General features: G+C 45.0%; 1 protein-coding gene across 1 annotated transcript in view; it reads left to right on the top strand.

Annotated features, from left to right (window-relative positions):
* Positions 1–20,667, top strand: part of WDR90 (WD repeat domain 90) — a 1,374,469-nt gene that overhangs the window by 121,987 nt on the left and 1,231,815 nt on the right. The window contains exons 6-7 of the mRNA XM_086941318.1: positions 1,765–1,888; positions 3,410–3,480. Of these exons, the coding sequence (XP_086797444.1) occupies positions 1,765–1,888; positions 3,410–3,480 (195 nt within the window). The remainder of the gene's footprint in view (positions 1–1,764; positions 1,889–3,409; positions 3,481–20,667) is intronic.

Below are 20,667 nucleotides of genomic sequence, written 5' to 3'. Positions count from 1 at the left end.
GCTCATTCTCACTATTTTCTTCCCCTTTCTTGTCAGGCACTTCCTTTGTTTCAGTCTCTTCTTTCTCTTTCTGTTTTTTTCTTTCTCTCAAACTCATCTATGCATATACAAACACAGTATCACTCCTCTTTTTGTTTCTGTCCAAATCTCCGACCTCCTCCCCATTTGCCTGTCTTTCTTTATTTGTCTGTCTTTTCTTCATCTTTAGTTTGCCTTTTGTCTCTGTCTCAATCTATTGATTCAGCTTCTTATTATAGTCTCAGAGGGGGGTGTCTCTCGGAGAAACTTTGCATACGCTATGTCTAGCATATTCTGGTTGCTGCAACTAAAATATTACAATAATTCTCAAGATACAAATCTAACCCTCGCTCAACTAGCTCAGTTTTAGTTTATTTTTTTATGCCAGCTGCAAGAGAATACTTAAAATCTTGTCTTTTGATTATGCTTGCTTAACTTTTTTTAGGCATATTATTTTCAGTTTTCGATTTTTTTTTTAAAGTCTTAGTGCTGGTTTGCTGAAGTAGTTTCTTTTCTGCTCACTTGTCTGCTTCATGGACACCAAATGTTTATCCTTTGTTTGTCCTAAATGATTTCTTATGTATAGTTTTCCTACGTATTTTCTTTCGTATACTTGTTTTTTGTGCTCATCCTGCTGAGATGCAGATAAGTATATGATGCAAAAAGAGATAACGGTGGTTAATTTGCTTTCTTGGGTGAGAATATGTAGTGTCTGGAGGCTCTTCCAAGTTAATTTCCAATACAGTCACTTCCTCTTATTGCAAGAGAGTTGAGCTCTAGCCTCCTGCTTCCTGAGAAAATTACATCCTGTAGATGGACCTGCAATTGAAGTAGACTCTATATTCTATTCCTATGTCCCCACCCCCTTCGGTATAAGCTTCTAAGCAGACACTAAGTACTCACTCCAACTACTTGTGATCAAATGGAAAACTGAATGAGAGCCCACTTCTCCATTTGTACCAAAAGAACTTCCTTCACAATCAAAATAACTTTCAAGGCATTTGCTGTCCTGTGCAGCAAAGCAAAATAATTTGGTCTCTAGCCTCCATTTTGATTTTCAAATTCCCGTACATCATAATCATTTTGTGAGACCTACATTATCAAGTAGTTGTACTGCTAATCTCGAACATTAGTTTCCCAGACATAAAAATCAATCCCTTTTGTATGCATTGAAACCTAAGTGGTCCCTCCTGGGTCTGTTTCTCTCAAGCCAGTTGGCTCCCCCATAGACAGTCCTATTTTTGTTTTTGAGGGTAGCAAATATTTTTTACACAATTTATGCAGGCCTCTCACATGCATTAAATTGTTTCTGGCAAATTTTGTTGTCTGTCCTCTGATCATTCCAGGACTCTTTAGTCTCATGCTGACCACTAGGTTGACATCTTAGACCAAGAGTAAATATCTCTGGAGTTTGTCTTGACTTCTGTGGAGTCTAGTCTTGGGCTTCTAATTTCAGAATGTGTCAGTGAAAGCTGTGAGAGCTATGCTCCTCTGGTGATGGAACAATAGACTACGTCCTCCTTTGCAAGAATGTTAACTGTAGGTTTGAAGAATGTTGGGTAACTTTAGAAAGGATGTGCATCTCTCTGATACCTTTTTAATGTTTTCATTTGGTCTGAGGGATTATGTGCTGTCTCATATTTGAGCTCTCTCTGGACCCCCAAGTAAAATCGAACACTGCTTACTAATTTTTACTTTTGGATATGCACTTTTTCATCTTTGCGTTTGTGCCTTCTTTCCCTGCAGGTGTCACATTTTCTGAAGCCAGACTATCAAACTTAGTTGCTCATGGGTCTTCACCTATGCCACGAGAAGTGGCATTTCCTGTAGGCAAGGATGAAAACTGGCACGACAAATATGACTTTATCAGGTATGATGTGAATGTTTTTCACACTCTCTGAGGACAGGTATGAAGCGCTGAAGTGGTGTGCAGCCTTTGGGAGGTTTCGACAGGATGCAGCCACCCAATTCTGAGATTCTGGTTGTCTGAGAAGGGGTTAGGTGCCTGAGAGATGGTTGATGAATACTTGCTGTTAAAAAGTGCTGATGTGGGATAGAGTCCCAAGTAGCCAAAATGTTATGGTAGGTGTTCTTGTTTTAAAGTGAGGCCAAAAATGGTAACTGATTGAGAAGAGAGAAATGGTAGATACTTTTAGAGGCCTTAGCGATGAGAAGTTGTTTGCATATACTATGGCAGTGGTCCAGTGGTGGCTGGTGATCTTTGAGGATGGGACATCGACCAATTAACCTAGGAGTGCTTAGAGGGGTGTTCTTCCCATAAGAAAATTATGATAACATGGTTTAAATTTCTTGCATTCTAAAGCACACATTTCTCACAAATTGGATGAAAAGAAATTGGTGTGCCAAGCAAATAATGTCTGTTTCTCCCGAGGAGTTGACCCCATTTTTCCCCAAAATGTTCAGCGGGTGTACGCCATATATGATTTTCCTCCTTTGTGTCAGGGCCAGCATTTTGTACTAGTATTACATGGCAACCCGGTATTTCTGGGAACCTGAGTACACTACAAACAAAGAAACAAGGGTTCTCTTGGTAGAAGCTTGAAAACCTACTAGAGGTCTTTGGCAAAACATTGAATGCGCGAACATGCAAGTGTAAATAAAGTTATTTTAATTACTGCATAGTATCACCAGATAGACAGAGGCCATACAGTGACAGATGTGAACAAAAGTGCACTGGTGTTATTTACAATAACAATGTTGACTAAATATTATTTCAATTTATAAAAAACAGTCAAAAATTAAGTTGAATTTTCAGCACTATAAAGTATGACAATCAGCAGGTTAGTACGTCAACATTTCGACCCATAACATTATTTATAAGCAGGACTTCATCAGGACAAATAAGGTACCAACATACAAAAAACAAACAGAAACCAAGACTAATGGTTATTAGGACATACTACGATTAATGTATGTGTGTACAAAGTATTAATAGTCGGGGTCCAAGGCATCTTGCCTCTTTTCTACAAATGATTTAAACAGCAGTGAAATACATCTGGTTATGGGCAGCTTAACATCTGGTCAAATCTATAGGTAACAAGTGTAACAAAAAATCTCTTTATCCCACCAACCCACTTCCCTCCCCACCAAAAATTCCTCATAGTATTAAATTACATAGGGTTGTGAAGGGCCCAACACGTACAATCCTTTCAACACTATTAAGTGAATATCTAACTAATCAGGGTCCCCCTTTACTCTAGGAAAATCTAAAAAAAAAACTTGGAACTTTGTGTTTATCAAAAGCTCCAAATGAAGTATGCATGTATGAATATACCAGTCAGTATGCTAAATAGGTATGAAAACAAATTAGAGTGGTTGTAGGTAATTGAGGTGCTTCAGGTCTTTGTATAACTAATGTTTTTTACTTTAGATTTCCCTCTGATGGATCCAAGATGCCGTTTGATTCCATTCAAAAAGGACGTTCAAGTCACTCAGACCTTGGTAAGGATATGATATGGCCATATTTTCCTTTGGTTGTAGGAGTCCTGTATGCATCCCTCATCATTTTCGGAGTTTGGTTTATGAGTTAATATTAGCCTTTCCAAATGAATTCTGTGGTCAGTGCATCAGAAGCAGAGGACTTCATAATGGAGATTAGAATGTTTGCTACTGAGAGTAGAGCTGGCCTTAGTGTTGATGGAGATAGTCAAACTTTAGTTTCACTGGAGAGTACTCCTCACCGCATTCAGCCGGCGATTGTAGACGCTGATTACGAATGCCGGCTGAATGCGGTGAGGAGTACTCTCCAGTTACCGGGCATGTAACTACAGATCGTGTGAACCTTTATCCTCTACTCTGGGATTACATATTGAATATCGATAGAATTGAATATTAGCTGGATACAACAAGATTCTTTCCATATTGTGGAGTGGTTGGAAATATAGAATTGAATTAACATATTGATAGCCCTGAAGAAGTCAGAGATGCAGATGCATTATCACTGACGAAACACGTGTTGGCTTTTGGCTATTGGATGATTTTACTTGGATGATTTGAAGATCTCCATGTCTGTTTGTTAAGAAGATTTTTCTGACTTGAAGAATAAAATCAACACAAAAGAAGACCGACTGAACTTCTTTACACTCACGGTGGAGTTGTACTCAGGACATTCTTGTTTTATTGATTTTGGACTGGTTTCTGGTTAATTTGTTTTGGGGATATAAGTGGCGGCCCCTGTCCTTGGAAGCACACTGTAATTGGTAATCGACGAAAACTTGGGGAGTATTGACTGTATTTTGTGCGCAGGAAAGCTTTGCCACTTCAGTTTTTTCTTCTCAGGTCAGATTTGTATTTCTCTTATTATATTAGCCTAGGATTACCTGACTATTTCAGAACATTAATAAGGGGAGTTATTGAAGCCATGCAGCACTTGTGGCGAGAAAAGATTACACTCTGATGATCACCATAAACAGTGCATATATTGCCTCTGCCTGACCACACAGTCAAAGACTGTCAAATGTGCCTCACTTTCCCTCAGAAAACCCTGAAGGGCAGGGAGGGAAGACTACTGTTGTGGTTACAGAGACTTAAGACAAAAGACCAGCCTGTCTCTGGGGAAGAGAGTGATGACTCTTCAAGATCTGGAAAATCTCATAAAAGAGATAGATTCTATGAAAAGCAGCCTTCAGAATAACCTAAAAAGGCCCTTAAAAAATCTCACCATGAGGCACCTAAACATCTTCAAAATTCTGATCAGAAATTACCAAGAAGATCTTCTTCAAAGGTTCCCTCAGAACCTACAACACTATCTGTAAAAGAAGTTTCTGTCAAAAGGTCTTCAAAATGTCTGCCGTCGAAAACAGAAGCCCTTTTTGTGGAAAACATACATGTCATCACCGTCGATGACAATGTCGTTGATGACATCACCGACCTTAACTTCCACATTCTCTTTAGCAGCATCACCGATGATAATGTCGTCGTCTCTGACAGTTTCAATGACTATATTACTTACAGGCTACTGTCGATGACGACCTCGTCGCCGAAGACGTCCACAGGGTCTCCGTCCCATATGGTGTAACCCTCATCAAAGCACTCGTCAACTACCTCATCAAAGACTAAGCCACTGTTGACAGCGATCCCATTGACGAGGACATCGACGACAGCAGCTCCATCACCGAAAGCACAGCTGGCAGAAGCCTTGTCAACTAAAGACGAGAACATTATCAACACCAATTTTTGCAAAGAAATCAACTGTGATAGTAGAAAATGCAAAGAAAACTTTGTTGATGGAGGAACTTTCGTCGACAGATGCACAGATTTCATCATACCCAAAGACACCTTTAACACCTTTGATGCCTTTGCCAGATAAGTTGCGACCTGGAATAATTACTATAGGAGGCTGGCTCAGTTTATATTGTCCACCTATGGTGAGGCATTGTTCACTGAGTCCAGGCAACCCTTAGTGTTAGTGTTTTGGTCTATGATAACCAAAGCTCTGGGGTAGCGGTGGATAGAAGCTAAGACTTATTCATGAGGGTGTAAAGCGGGTGCCTTTACCACATAGTCAGTCAGCAAGCTTGCACACAACAAAGAACCACACTAAAGGTTATAAAAATACTACAGTATTTATTACACAACACTAGGAAGTAACTTGGTTTGTCTGATACCCATAGATATAAATACACATAAGAAATACTTCAGAAACAGGTAAGTAGCATAGAAAAACACATGCAGCCCTATGGGGTTGGGGGCCTCAAACCATATAAGAAAGTGATATAAGCGGTAAGTACCAAAACAAGATTAATACCCTACGATGGAGGAGCCCATGGAAGGCACAGAACCACCAAAGGTGAGTAATTAGATACCCCAAGGCGCTTGGGTGTAGAGTGGTTACACCGAGTCAAACATCCATGGGATAACACAGGTTAAATCGCAGTTGGTATTTTCTTGTTTCGGGCCCTCCCCAAAGGACCCTGGAGACACCAATTGGATCAATAGAGGTTGGAGAGCCATCCCACCCTTGATTATCCAGGGGACCAGGATACCTACACCAGGAAACATGGGTGCATAGGTGCAAAGATGTGTTGTAACCACCCGTAGAAGCCAATGGAGGATCTTGGAAGTCCGGTATTTGCAGCAACTCGTGGACCAGCAAGGTTGAACCTAAATGTGGATTCTGGACGAGAAGTACCTGAAAGCAGAGGGGCCAGAGTCTAAACCACCAGCAGGTGTCCAGGAAGCGCAGGGGCACGATGCACCACTTTTCAGAGGTACTTGCTGTAGCATGACGGTCTTGATAAAGCAGCTGTGGAGCCCAGGCGATGATGCAGGAGCACAGGAGTCGTCCACAAGCTGTCCCACGATGGATGACGAAAGCCGGAGGGTCAGTTGCTGGCAGGACCACCAATAAGCCTTGGTACTGCAACAGTTGGGTCAAAGCAAAAGATGCTTGGTTGCAGACCAGCATTGTCTGTGGGACTAGACCAACAAGTGTAAGTCAGGACCTGCAGGAGAGCCAGCAGGACTCGATGAAGCCCCCTCGAGGACCCTCTGGTAGCAGACACAGGGAGTCTCATGGAAGCCTCCTCAGCACACACAAGATCGAGGCCTACAGTGCAAAGGTTGCATGCAGGACGTCGTTCTTGGAGCTGTGCGGTGCATCAGGCTGGGGCTTCTTGGATCTCGAACATCTTTAGTGAAGAGAGTCAGCAAGCCTTGGTAACGACAACAAGATGCTGTGCACAGGGATGCTGTTCAGGTCGGCTGGAAAGGGAGTATGGGAGTGCAATCTTCGAAGTTGCTGGCAAGACTTGTCAGGCCTCTGGAGAGACAAACAAACCACCACCAGTGTTACAGAGCCTGGAGGTGTTCGTGTGACAGCAGAATCAGCAAACCGTTCATCGAAGTTGAGGTGCCTGCGGATGCAGGGAAGTGACTTCTTCACTCCATGGGAGATTCCTTCTTGCTTGGATGCATACAGAGTCCTTGCTGACTCTGAGGAGGCATGGCCACTAAGTTGCAGAAACTTGGATGAGCACAGAGACTAAGTTGCAGCTGGAACATTCCCACCAGAGCAGTCTTGTCTTTGGTCCTGGCTCAATCCAGCAGCAGAGTTCCAGTGCCCAACAGTAGAAGAGCGTTAAGACGATTTTCAGAAGACATGTAGTCAGTTCTTGAAGATGGAGTCCAGACGAATATAAGGACCTACCCTCAGGGGAGCCCTTAAGTAACCCTAAAAGGGGAAAGTTCATCTTCTGCTGTGACCTGTGAGAAGTTGGCCTGATATGTGATGTCCACTATTCTAGTGGGCACCCTGAATCAATCCAAACAACCCTTATGGTGATGGTTGTAAAGTCAACCTTATAGACCAGCTATCCTAGTGGTAGCATGGACAAAGCAGTCCTAGGCTAAACTCAAGAGGGCATGTGAAGCCAGCTGTTTTACCATATGTAACCCCTTTAATACCAAATGAAAGGACACCACACAGGTTATATATAAAATATATATGTATTTATTACTAACACAACCCCTCTGAACTCTTTATGAGGTCAGAAGTACAAGCACATAACAAGATACTGAATTATCATACAATAAGTTGCACAATATACAGTAGAGCCCTAGGGGCACGTCAAACCATATACTAAAATAGTGGTATAAGAACCACGTCACGAACAAAGGATAGGCCTAGGGCCTAGGGAATCGCTGGGGCTACGCTGTACTACCAAAGGATAGGAAGCAGGAGGCCCACGGGAGGCGTGTGCAGTGTCTTTTTTTTATTTTTTATTTGCGGTTTTTATAGAGCGCAACACTCATCCCACGGGATATCACGGCGCTAATACCAGATAGCAACTACTGATGGCGGATGCTAGAAACTAAAGTTTGGGGAAGAGGTGAGTTTTCAGTTTTTTCCGAAACTGGAGATAGTTTGTAGTATGTCTCAGGTCAGTGGGGAGCTCATTCCACCTTTGTGCTGCCAAGTAGGAAAAAGAGCGACCACCTGTTCTAACTTTTTGGATGCGTTTCGTCTTGGCCAAAGCAGATTGAACGAAGGTTCCTGGTGGGAACATAAAAATCGATCTTCCCTTGAAGAATTGTGGGGCCGGTTTTATGTAGAGCCCTGTGGGCATGGCTAAGCAATTTAAAGGCAGCCCTCTGACGCATCGGTAGCCAATGGTGTGTCTTTAAGCATTCCGATACCGAGTCTAGTTTGCCCTTATTGCAAATAAGTTTGGCTGCCAGATTTTGCAAAACCTGCAGGCGAGAGAACAGATGTTCATTCATCCCCACAAATAGTGCATTGCCATAGTCCAGGCGACTGACCAGTAAAGCCTGTGTGACTGAGCGTCTGCAGTCCTGGGGTATCCATGGGAAAATCTTGGCTAGGAGTTTTAAGATAGCAAAGCCCTTGCCACAGAGGGATCGGACATGATCCTTCATGGACAGGTCATCATCCATGATAATTCCCAGGTTCCTGGCATGTTGCTTTGGAGTGGGGGCCAAACCCAGTAAAGGTGGCCACCATGTGGCACCCCATATACGTTTGGCACCACCAAACAGTAGGATCTCTGATTTGCCTGCGTTCAACTTTAGGCAGTGGGCATGCATCCACTGAGCCATTTCATAGAGGCAGTCATGTAGCTTGGTCTTGGTTCTGTCAGGCCCTTCGTCCATAGTCGCCATCAGCTGCGTATCATCCGCATAAGAGCAGATGCAGATGCCCCACTTCCTTCCAATGTCGGCAAAAGATGACATATAGACATTGAAAAGAGTGGGGCTCAGTAAGGCGCCCTGGGGGACCCCGCAGCTGATGGAATTGGGCCTGGAATGGAACTGACCCATATGTACTGCCTGAGTGCAGTTGCTCAGGAAAGACTGTAGCCAGTTCAATGCTGTAGATTGAACGCCTTTGCTCCGAAGTATGTTCAACAAGCAGTTGTGAGATACCGTGTCAAATGCCGCTGACAGGTCAAGCAGTATCAGCGCCACCGCTCCACCTTGATCGGTGGAGGATCTGATACTGTCTGACACTGCCAGCAGCGTTGCCTCAGTATTGTTATTGGCTCGAAAGCCCGTCTGGGTAGAATCCAGAAGGGAGTTACTCTCTAGGTACCTGGTCAACTGTACCTTCACCAGTTTCTCTAAAACTTTAGAAAGGTAGGGAAGCTGGGAGATTGGTCAATAATTCTCTGGGTTGAGAATATCGGATCCCGCCTTCTTCAGAAGGGTGGTCACAGAGGCGTGTTTCCAGGCATCCGGGAAGATGGCAGTGCTTAAGGATTTATTAAAACGTTGTGTGATCAAGGGGCCGAGGGTGGACGCAACTCTTGAGAACACAAAGTGGGAGCAGGGGTCCAGGCGGGAGCCAGCTTTCACTGTAGTCAGGGCTGCTAGGACCTCATCTTCAGAGAGTAGGTCGAAGCTGGTTAAACGGGGTACATTTCCTAGGTCTGGTGGAGCAGTGAGGACATCAGATAGGATCGCAGTCTTGGATAGATTGTCAGAGTTGTAATTCGGGAGTGAAGGTGGAGTAGATTCCCTTGATTTTTTCAGAGAAAAAGGTGTTCATGCGTTCACAAGCCTCAACCGAAGGGGTGAGTGTCTGTAAAGTGCAAGATGGTTTACTCAACTCCTTCCTTATTTTAAACAATTCCTTCACCGAGTTACTGTTTTCCTGAATGCGCTGGGCAAAATAGTCCTTCTTTGCCTTTTTGATGGCCAAAATATACTGCCTCCGTTTAAGGACATAGTCTAATCTGGCTTCGTTGTCTTTAGACTGTCTCCAGAGATGTTCAGATTTTTGACATTCCCTTTTAAGGGTTTTTAGGTGAGGAGTATACCATTTTTCTGTTAAAGATTTTTTCCTGGATTCCCGCATCGGGGCTATATTGTTTAGTGTTTGCAGTATTCGAGTGTGTAGCAGAACAATGTCATTACAAACGGAAGAGCCATCCGGTAGTTTAACATTAACCTCTTGGAAATGTTTCTCAAAGTTGGATTCGTTGATTAGCCTCCAGGCTCGTTTAGAAATCTGAGGGACTACCTTGGATTTCAAGGATTTACCGGGGAGATCAAATGAAAAGGATATGAGGGAGTGGTCCGACCAAGATAAGGGGTAGACCTCTTATGTTGGTGGATTCAATATTAGTAAATAGTAGGTCTAGTGTATGACCGGCTATATGAGTGGGGCCCACTACCCACTGTTTGAGATTAAGGATCCCCATATCATATTCCAACTGGGAAGTACCTGGCGCATCTTTTTTCTCATAGGGGATATTGAAGTCGCCAACAATTAGATAGTTTTTATGTTTTAAACAGAGCGGCAGAAGTTGATTTAGTAATTTGACACTAAGGCTAACTTGTTGTCCAGGGGGGTTGTATATAACCACACCAGCGAGGATGGTAAGACCCTCATAAAGTACTTTAAAAGGTAAGGTCTGGTGCTCAATGTGGGTAGTTGTTAGTTCCACAAGGCATGTTAGGTGATCCCTAAATATCACGGCGACCCCCCTCCTTTTTTATCAGATCTGTCTAGCGTAATGATTTTATAGTTGGGGGGGGGGGGGAGGGCTTTAGCTAAATCCGGGGCGTTAGTGTCGGATAGCCATGTTTCCGTGATGAAAGCTAGGTCAGGGGTCTTTGATGTAAGTAAGTCCCAAATATCCAGGGCATGTCTAGGTAGGGATCTAGCGTTAAAATATAGACAGTTCAGGGTCAGGTGGTTTCTGGCGTGAGTTATATGATGGTCTAATGAGAATTGACCCATACTGGACCAACAACAAGCGAGGCAGGAGATTGGTCCATAAGATAATCCTGGCCCCGTTTGGGTACATGAGTTAGCTTTATGACCCTTTTTATTTTCGCGGAGGGCTAGCAATTCACTGCGGGAATAGCAGATAGGTGTTAGCGGGTTTCGACTAAGACCCGCAAGGGGTATAGCCCCTAGTCCCGACCGGTCGCGGATGGGCACAGACGGGCTTGCCTTAGGCGCGCCTTCGTCCGCTGCGCGACCGGAAGATGCAAATTGTTTTTATACAGGAAGGAAGATGACGGCGGGAGGCGTGGCCTCTCAAAAAAGGGGCGTGGCCTGTGTCCACGGCGGGAATGGCGGCAATGGTTTTTGCGGTTTGTCCCGCAGCAGCGCTCTAATCCGCTGCGCGGGTTTTGTCCGAAGCGTGTAGGGGCCCTGAACAGGGTACAGGAGATGAGTACAGGTAGGGTTAAAAACAAAGTAATTGTGACACTCAAAGTTTTAAAAATGCTCGTGCAAACCTACTCCCGGCTTCCGACTCAGGAGAATTGACTATCTACGTGGCGCTTGTAATCAGCGTCCTTTAGTAGTGACGGCGGGGCGTGGCCTCTCAAAAAAGGGCGTGGCCTTTGTCCGCGGCGGCAATGGGTTTTTGCGGTTTGTCCCGCAGCAGCGCTCAAATCCGCTGCGCGGGTTTTGTCCGAAGCGTGTAGGGGCCCTGAACAGGGTACAGGAGATGAGTACAGGTAGGGTTAAAAACAAAGTAATTGTGACACTCAAAGTTTTAAAAATGCTCGTGCAAACCTACTCCCGGCTTCCGCCTCAGGAGAATTGACTATCTCTATACACACACACGAGTTACCATAGAGTTATAATGGGAACGAAAGAAATGGAAACTGGTTCTTTTAGGACACTTCCGGATGGACTAGGAGAAAGCTACTGAAAACCAGGACACTAGGATAGTTAATACCCACAGGAGCACCGGAGTATTCGCGTTACCTCACCCACAGGAAGCGGGTGCATAGGTGTCAAAGTGTGTCGGGGTTCGTCGCTGAATCCTAAGGAGCCTTGGAGAAAGATGCTACAGGCGACCTGGAGAGAAGTGTCCGGTTGGATCCAAGGGCGGATCGAGATGAAGAGTACCTGAAAGCAGAAGGGACAGAGTCTGGGTCACTAGCCAGTGACCAGGAAGGAACCAGGAAGGGACCAGGCGATGTCGTGAAGCAATCAGGTGATGTTGTGAAGCTTGTCTCCGCAGCCATGTGGACCATGAGGTGTCGACGACGACCAGGAGCTGGGCACAGACTGTCCCACGAAGGATCTCTCTGTCGGCGGTGTCGGCTTCCGGATTGGAGTCAACAAGCCTTGGCAAAGGCAACCCCACAGAAATCGAAGATGGCTTCTTGATCAGACCAGCAAGGTCTGATGGGCTTTTCCTTTTCAGGGAAGCAAGGGCCAGCCTGGAGCAACCAGACCAGCGGTGTAAATTCGTAGGTTTGTCTTCAGAGGCAACTAGCCAACGGGCAAGTGACCGGACAGACGCGTCGAGCACAAAAACACTAGCAGGCCCCACGCAGCACTCGTGGAGTGTGGAGAGCTGTGCTTCGGTGCAGAAGGTGCCGGGCTGGGGCTTCTGAATCCCCAATGCACAGCTTCGAGGGTGCCTCGGGAGCTGCACAGGTAGCAAAGCGCAGGTTTTCCAAGATTGCCGGTCCCACGTCTCTCGTCGCCTCCACGGGTCTCAGCTTTGCTGTGGCTGTGGATCGGGCTCAGGGAAGTCTGGAAGTCTGGTTCTTGTCAGGCTCTGTAGACTGGCTCCTGCGGGAGCGTCGACAAACCAAACCGCAGATCGCTGGATAGTGCCTGTTTGCACAGGGTGGTCGCTCCTTGACCACAAGGGAGATTCTTCAGTCTTCTATCTTCAGTAGAATGTCGAAGGTCCAGAGTTTCGTTTCAAGTTTCAGTTCAGGATAAATCTAAAGTCTCTTGACTCAGCTCCTACCTATATAACAATCTGAGGGGCTGGATTACCTGCTAGGTCCCTCCTATGGGTGGGACCAGGGAAGGGGGTGGTTATACCCCTTTCCCTTTGTCCAGTTTTGTGACAGAGCTGGGGCTGGAGTGCCCCAGCAACTGGTTTCAACCGGACTATGCATGGGACACCTTGTGTGCCCCAGGCAGTGTCTCATTTCATTCAGCCCTCCCTGCCACAATACACTATGGCCTGTCTGGGGTGGTGCTAGCACCTCCCAAGACAGGAAACCCTTTTGTCCAAGCCTCCCTCACTGGAAGGACTCCCAGCAGCAGGAGGTAAGACTTGTGTCTGTGGCAGCAGCATCCATTTTGTGATGCTGAGGCTCTGGTTAACTTTAACCGGGTTTACTAGGAACAACATGTCTTCTCCCTCTAGAAGGGTGGAATGCTACCCCCGTCGCCAGAACTGGCGAGGGGGTAGTATTCCAAAGCGTATGACACCTTACACAACATGTTTTGATAAAGCCAAACCAAAGTTAGCATTCAACCGCGAGGATTATAATGCACTTAAGAGTATATGGTATGGCTATATCATAGAACAGCTATAAGGACATGGTTCCGAAAGCTGCAGACAGGCTCAGCTCATGCTAGAGCACCATCCCACATAAAACCAAGCACTCTCTCTCCTGGATTGTTAAGGCCTGCCATAGGAGTGACTTATAGGGGTATATGTGTCTATATATAAGGTTAGATATAGGTATACTATATCTAAAGCAAAGGGTGATTACACCACCTTGCCCCAGCTGAGTGATCAATTTGGATGGCCAGCCAGGGGTGGCATAATACATGCTGCAGCACCCAATATCCAATTGAAGATGTACCTAAAGTACATGGAGTCCATTTTACAGTGAGAGCAGATAGCCTGGGGGCCTGATTAGCAGCATCCCAGGCCAACTAAGTCGAAAACCAGCTAAACACTAGGCAAAAAATCTGGGGTAACCATAGTCCGGTATCCACCTTCCTACATGACCCACCTATCGGAGGAGGTCAGGAACGTTCCTCAGGTGGCCTAGCTAGTCAGATGCTCTCAGGGGCCAAGATCCAAGATGGCAGAATCAAGTGGCCACCTGGATGAGCTCTGGGCACCTCCAGAGGGAGGAACTGGACAGGGGGTATGGTCACTCCCTTGTCCTTTGTGTAGTTCACACCAGAGTGGGTACCAAGGGCAGGTCCGTCTGCGCCCGTCAGAGACGAGAGGAGGCCAGGTTGGGCTATGTCCCTTGGTTCCACGTTGATGGTGGCAAAAAAAATGTAAGGTTCTATTTGTGTAGTCATTTTTATACTCCTTCCCAGTCAGTAATAACACATAATTGCTAATAATTCAATCATGGGCAAAAGAAAAACAACAGTTGGAGGAGTGGGGGAAACAATACTACGACTATTGACTCTTCTAACAAGGGCGGCCAGTGTTATCTCCAAGGATATAGCTCTTACAGAAAGAAGGCTATCGCTGGAGATAGGTAAATCAACCTCCATACAACCTCTGTTGACTGACTGTGGAGTAGTTGGAGCCAATCCCGGGCCAATGTAAGCACCTGAGGCTAATACAGACATAATAGATCCTACGCTAGAGACAGCTATACGATTGGCAGAGGATCCCTTTCCCAGCCCCCCTACCAAGAGGAAGAAAACAGGCTGCCTGAAAGACTCGTGACACCACCTGATCCAAAATATATCATTGATACCTAAAATGGAATCCTTATTTGAAAATTTCTTAAGGCTAATACAGGAAAAGTTGGAGGGGTTGGTTCAAGATTCGATTATATCTTCTCAACTCACTGTAGGGGAGTCAGTGTGGGGTGGTCACACTGGCCCTGTCTGGAACAGCAAGCTACAGGTGCCTGACAGGGGGGGGCAGAAGGAACAGACACAGTGGAAGAATCAGCAGTCCCAGGTTGCTCAATTGGGATGCCCTCTGAACCTCAAATTCTCAAAATATGCAAAATACTGGACCCCAGTAACAATGGGTATAAAAAAAGGCCAGGTTTTTCAGCATGACCAACAAGTTATCTGGTGATACCCCGGCTGTGACGCAGCTAGGGAAGATATTCCAAGCAGTTCCTTTGCGAGGGGCGCCATTGTTAAGGGGGCATGTACCTAATATGACTTCTACTAATTACTTTGATAAATCCTTAGTGAATAGTTATGAGATCTTTAGATCTCCCCCCAGAGGCTGCACCTCTGGCAGTAGTTTTGGTGGTGGTCCCTTCTACCACAATGGGGACCAAAGAAACTACACTGGACTTGGTACACATGGTTACCCATTGGTGTAATTTGAACATTGTGAATGGCCATCGAATATCTCTGTACATTATCATGGCTAGCAGTGTGGGCTGGGTGGACCACAGGGTGGAGAAAAACATTGAGGGTGACTGTGTGATAGTCAACATGAGATATCCTATAAAAGTTGATGCTTTGATGGAATGTGAGCTTCCGGGCGGCTCTAAAACACTGATTAGGATAGCCCCCCTTCAGTACATCTAACCGCCCACTAATTTTCTTCCATCAAAAAGTCCATGTCTGCAGGCATCTATAATGATCAAACCAAACCAAGAGCCCTGGTCTGGCCTTAACCCTGTCAAATAGGTATGAACCCTTGCGTAGCCACCAGGGACTAGATGCTGTAGATTGTCAATCATCACCTGAGGAAGATTTACAGGGGCCAAGATCACACAACTTGTGTGCAATTTTATTCCCTTATCAGTGAACCCAGATCCTGTCCCATTTGCTAGCAGAGTCATCTTCCCAGAAATTGTTAGTGTCTCACCTCCTAGGCTGCCCTCCATAGAAGTGGGTTATATAAGGCCACCTGAGAAGCCTCATTTTGTTCCCACGCCTGATGTAATTTCCCCGTAGATCCACCCCACCCCCATCAGGGTACTCACGTGGAATGTACAAGGAGTTGGGACCAAGGGGGATGACATTCTGGTGTAGGACATTCCAGGGCTGCCCAATAATTGCACAATAAGAAACATGGGATGCAGGTGAAGGCTTTGCATGTCTTTAAATAGAGGTCCTATAGTCTGTTGAACACATTTTCAGCCATATTTCCCAATTCCTAGTGCTTGTTCTAGTGTATATGAGTCTTCAAAGAGCTCTGTTTTTTAAAATCTGCTTTGTGACCAAAGTGCTTCTTGTACCAGCTAGTGATTTTATAGCAATTTATGCTGGACCTACAATGAGCAAAATGTTCTATTTCAGGGCTGTGGTGTATGTCGTAGAGGATTATCTCTTAGAATGGCCAACCTCTCAAGTGGGTGTATTGGCTATATCCAGACCATGATGCCACAGAATGATGTATTTTCGCTGTAGAGGAAGAGGCTTTGAAGTTCACATTCTAAACCCCACCAACAAAGGGTAAGGATAAGAAATCCAGGTAGGAGAGACATCCCAGCTGTGGGTCTCCATCCAAATTGCTTGGATACTTGCCCAAGTATTTTTTGCTGTCCCCTAAAATCATGCTGTCTTGAACATCAATATCACTGGTTTGCAGGACGTCTTGTATACCACCTGTTGCGGTGTTAATTTAATTGGATTAGAGAAACTTGATGGTGAGCCTGACTTCTGAGCCTATGACTTTAATACCACGGGGGTGAATGTTTGACATTAGTCAGCATTTCATTAATCAATCCTTCTGTTTGCATTTGTCCCCCAGAGTGGAACATGTCCCGTGCTCACTGTGCCACTCGACTCAAGTTAGCCTGGGTGATGAAGGGTGATACTCTAAAACCGTCCCAAGGATGCTTGTTTGCGGTCCAGGGACGACCTGGCCTTGCAATTCAGGCTGGACTGTTCCCATGTGGAGCAGGGTCAAGACTGAATCTCATATGGCTGAGTATAAACTGGAATGGCATGGTGGGTAAAAAAACTATGGATTTAGGCCAAGATCTCTGTACTGGGGGTGAATATTTGGCGTTGTTCAGCATTCCGATCATCAATTGTTCTTTAAGCAATCTTTTTATGGCAACATAGGTAATGTGGGGCCCCAACACATTGCCCACGTGTCTATTGGCTGTGGATGAGCAGGACTCTGGTGGCAGCAGCTACATGCAGGCAATCCATGAAGCAGGTCACATTACTCTCCATGCCGCCTGGAGAGAAATGTAGGAAGCTAGAAGGCATAAGCAAGAAAAATGTGAGATAACAACCCTCACAGTAGGGAAAGCCTATTTAAAACTATTTGTCACAGGGTAAGATATAGGATGATTACAAAAAAGGGGACGCTGATCCCATTTCTTTCTTTTTAGCTGCCAAGAACTGTTGCACAAGGAGGTTGATAAGGCCCTCCAATCCATCAAGGCTGCTGCTAACTCAGCAGAGGTAGTAGTGGGTCTGCCAGTGAGGCATCTATTGCCCTTTCGATGTCTGAAATTGAGAAATGCTGAGGGGAGGTTTGCTCTGCCACAATTTTAATAGGGGTCTTTCCCTTCTCCAACGTGTAGCTACCTGAATTAATATTAATTTTATTGAAATTTCGAAAGCGCAAACTGTTACCCGAGGGTGTCCTAGCGCTGAAACCAAATGTCCTACAGAGGCCTAAACACGGGAGTGAGTTGATATCTAGTTAGACTGGAAGAGCCAAGTCTTCAAGGCCCTCCTGAATTCCAGGTGATTGGTTATGTACCTAAGATGAATCGGTAAGTCGTTCCATGCCTTGGCAGCTCCCACCACAAAACATCTGCCCCCCCCCCCCAATTGGACTTCTTTGCAAAGGGCACTGAAACCGGTTTTGCTTCTGACGAGCGAAAAGTTCTTCTGGGAACATACCACTGGAAATTCAAATTCAGCTGAAGAGGTCCGTAGCCTTGAAGGGATTTATGGACCACACACAGAGCTTTGAAACGGACGTGTTTTTTAACAGGCAACCAGTGGAGCTTTTTAATCTCAGCTGAGATTGAAGCATGCTTTGGTGTGCCGGTGAGTAGTCTGGCTGCTGCATTCTGCAGCAATTGAAGTCTCTTCATAAGCTCTTCCTGGATATTGAGGTAAAGGCTGTTACAATAATCCAGTTTGGACATGACCAAGGCAGTGATGACCGTTTGTTGGCAATCTTTAGGAAGAAACGGCATAATCTTCTTGCAAGATCTCAAAGTATAAGACGTTGCAGATACCACCTCATTCACCTAATCCTTGAAATTGAGCTTATTATCTATGTATACTCCTAAGTTCTCTACCTTCCTTATCGGAGTTGGAAGAGGGCCCATTGTATCTGGCCACCATGCCGGTGACCAAAAGGCCGCGTTGTTGCCAAACAAAACCACCTCCGTCTTACTGGAATTAAACTTAAGGCAGTTTTGGGTCATCCTGCTACCCACTGCTGTTATACAGTCCTGGAAGCGGGTTGCTGTTTCCTGTATCCCATCAGGTAGCAGTGACACATGCAATTTGAGTGTCATCTGCATATGAAGTTAGCTTAAAACCAAAGGATTCAATCAAGGGAGCAAGTTGGGAAACCTAAATATTAAAAAGTGTTGAACTAATGGATGACCCCTGTGGAACTCACGGGGCAATGTGAAAGGTTTAGCCGTGAACTTCCTAAGGGACATAGTCTGAACTCTCTCGGATAGGAAGGATTTGAGCAGCTTCCTTGACCCCTATCTCCTTCAGTCTGTCCATCAGTATTCCGTGGTGGACAGTATCAAAGGCAGTGGAGAGATCTAGCATTATCATAGCTGCTCTTCCTCCCTGATCAGTATGGTCCTGATTTCTTCGGTGGTTTTGAGGAAGGCGAACTCCGTGCTGTGTCCCCCCCAAAACAAATCCATATTGGGTGGGATACAATATCTGAGAATCTTCCAAGAATGCACTGAGTTGAATATTCATTGTTTTTTCAATGATTTTTGCAGGAAATGGAAGTCTGGAAATTGGTCTGAAATTGTTGGAATCTTTAGGATCTAGATTGGGTTTCTTCAGAAGGGTTACTATTGATGCTCTTTTCCATGCTTTTCGGGAAATAACTTTCAGCAAACCTAGCATTAAAGATGGATGTTCGAGTTAATGCAGCTGGCTCTGATGCTAGTTTGAGTATTGACAATGGGCATGGGTCACAAGGTGAGCCCGATTTTGCTATGTTATGTTATATTATGTTATGTTATGTTATATTAATTTATTATGCGCACAGCGACTCCAGCAAAGGAGCATCCCGGCGCAGAGACAAGGAGAAACATAACACAACAGGAAAAGATAAGACCTAAAAGGGAAAACTAAAACAAGAATGTTTTAATGGCTCTCCGAAAAGACAACAGGTCATCAAGCTGACGGATTTCGACTGGGAGGGTGTTCCAAATTAGTGCAGCTTTCACCCTGAAAGAGCGACCCCCCATCCTGCTGAGCCTGAATCTGGGGACAACAGCAAGGGCCTGACCTTGGGATCGAAGGTTGCGGTGGGAACATAGAAGGAGATGCAGTTGGACAAAATTTCAGGGCCTATACCTCTTAGGATTTTAAAGGTCAAACAAAGGACCTTAAAAAGAATGCGCTTCCTAACAGGGAGCCAATGCAGGGAGCGGAGGACATTAACCACCGGGCAGAATCTAGGTAGGCCAACAATGGCCCTAGCCGCGGCGTTTTGAACCCGCTGCAAACGAGTTAACTCAGCCTGGTTGGCCCCAGCCAGAAGAGAGCTAGCGTAGTCCAGGCGAGAGATGATAGTTGCCTGGACTACAAGCTGTCTGGTTGGGGCGTCAAAAAATTTAAGAACAGGTCTTAAACCTTATGTAATCATTTTAGAAATATCTGTCTTAAACCTTATGTAATCATTTTAGAAATATCTGTGACATTCACTGGGGCAAATTTATTAAACTGTGGCAAGAGGCTAAGTGTCGGCTTAATATCTACTTCAACAGCTGGCCGGATCTGTGAGAGTAGAAAAGATTTCCTCCACTTTATTAAAAAAGAATGTAGCTATCTTGTCACAGAGTTCTTGGCTAGCAATATTCGTGGGGGGGAGGGGACAGGGTACGCTAAAGCGGTGACGGTTTTAAACAGTGCCCGCTACTTGTCCTTAGAGCTCAATAAGGCTTCCGGTCACGTGGCATCCTAAGAGAAGAGATGCCTGACCCGTAGTTTTGTATAGATGCAAACGTATTGGGCACAACCTCTTGAGGAAGTGGTATGAATGGCATATGTGAGTGTGGGACAACCACAGAATACTTTTACTGCCATTAAGGTGTGCTTTTTTTGGAAGTGTGTGAGAAGTAACTAACCACACAAGTATAATGAGTATGATACAACTTTATAACATTAAACAGGCTAATTGTATCCGAGAAAATAACTAGCACAAGCAATTATAGGTTTTTATATCTGCTATTAGCATGGCACTCTTCATCTACATACAAATGATAAAAGCCACCTCATTTACCATTAACAATGGGTGCAACAAAGAGATGTGGTACTAACCATAGGTCTGTAATGAATGTATATCATATTCCCACTCATCTAATTCTGATCAGTATCAACGAGGACTAATGATGTTATTACCCATATAAGTGCATGACTGCAGAGGATGGCTCCTCCATAATGACCATGAGGACAGATTCCCTTACTTTAGGGTAAGTTGTATGATGGAGAGTGCTTGTTTCCTCTTCCAGGGTACGCCACATTCATTTGCAGTGTCCGCATGTTCTATCATTATTGAAAAAACTCTTACTTGCTATTTTCTTCAGGCTAGAGGCGTATGCATATCTAATATGTCTATTTTTATTACCTTTATATTTCCTTAGCATGTGTCAATCTCAGTCTTTCAACCCGACAAGGTTTTTCCCTATTATGGCTCTGTATTCAAGAGGACATGTAGTAGTTATGTCAAGATTCATCTTAGCCCTGAAGAAGGCCACTGACACATTGAGTCAGTCCACACAGTACTATTGTGCACTATGATAAAGCATGACACAATAGAGTAAGGTTTC

The sequence above is a fragment of the Lissotriton vulgaris genome, chromosome 10 (assembly GCF_964263255.1).
Source record: "Lissotriton vulgaris chromosome 10, aLisVul1.2, whole genome shotgun sequence".
NCBI classification, from domain to species: Eukaryota; Metazoa; Chordata; class Amphibia; order Caudata; family Salamandridae; genus Lissotriton; species Lissotriton vulgaris.
This window is presented reverse-complemented; position numbering and strand designations above follow the sequence as displayed.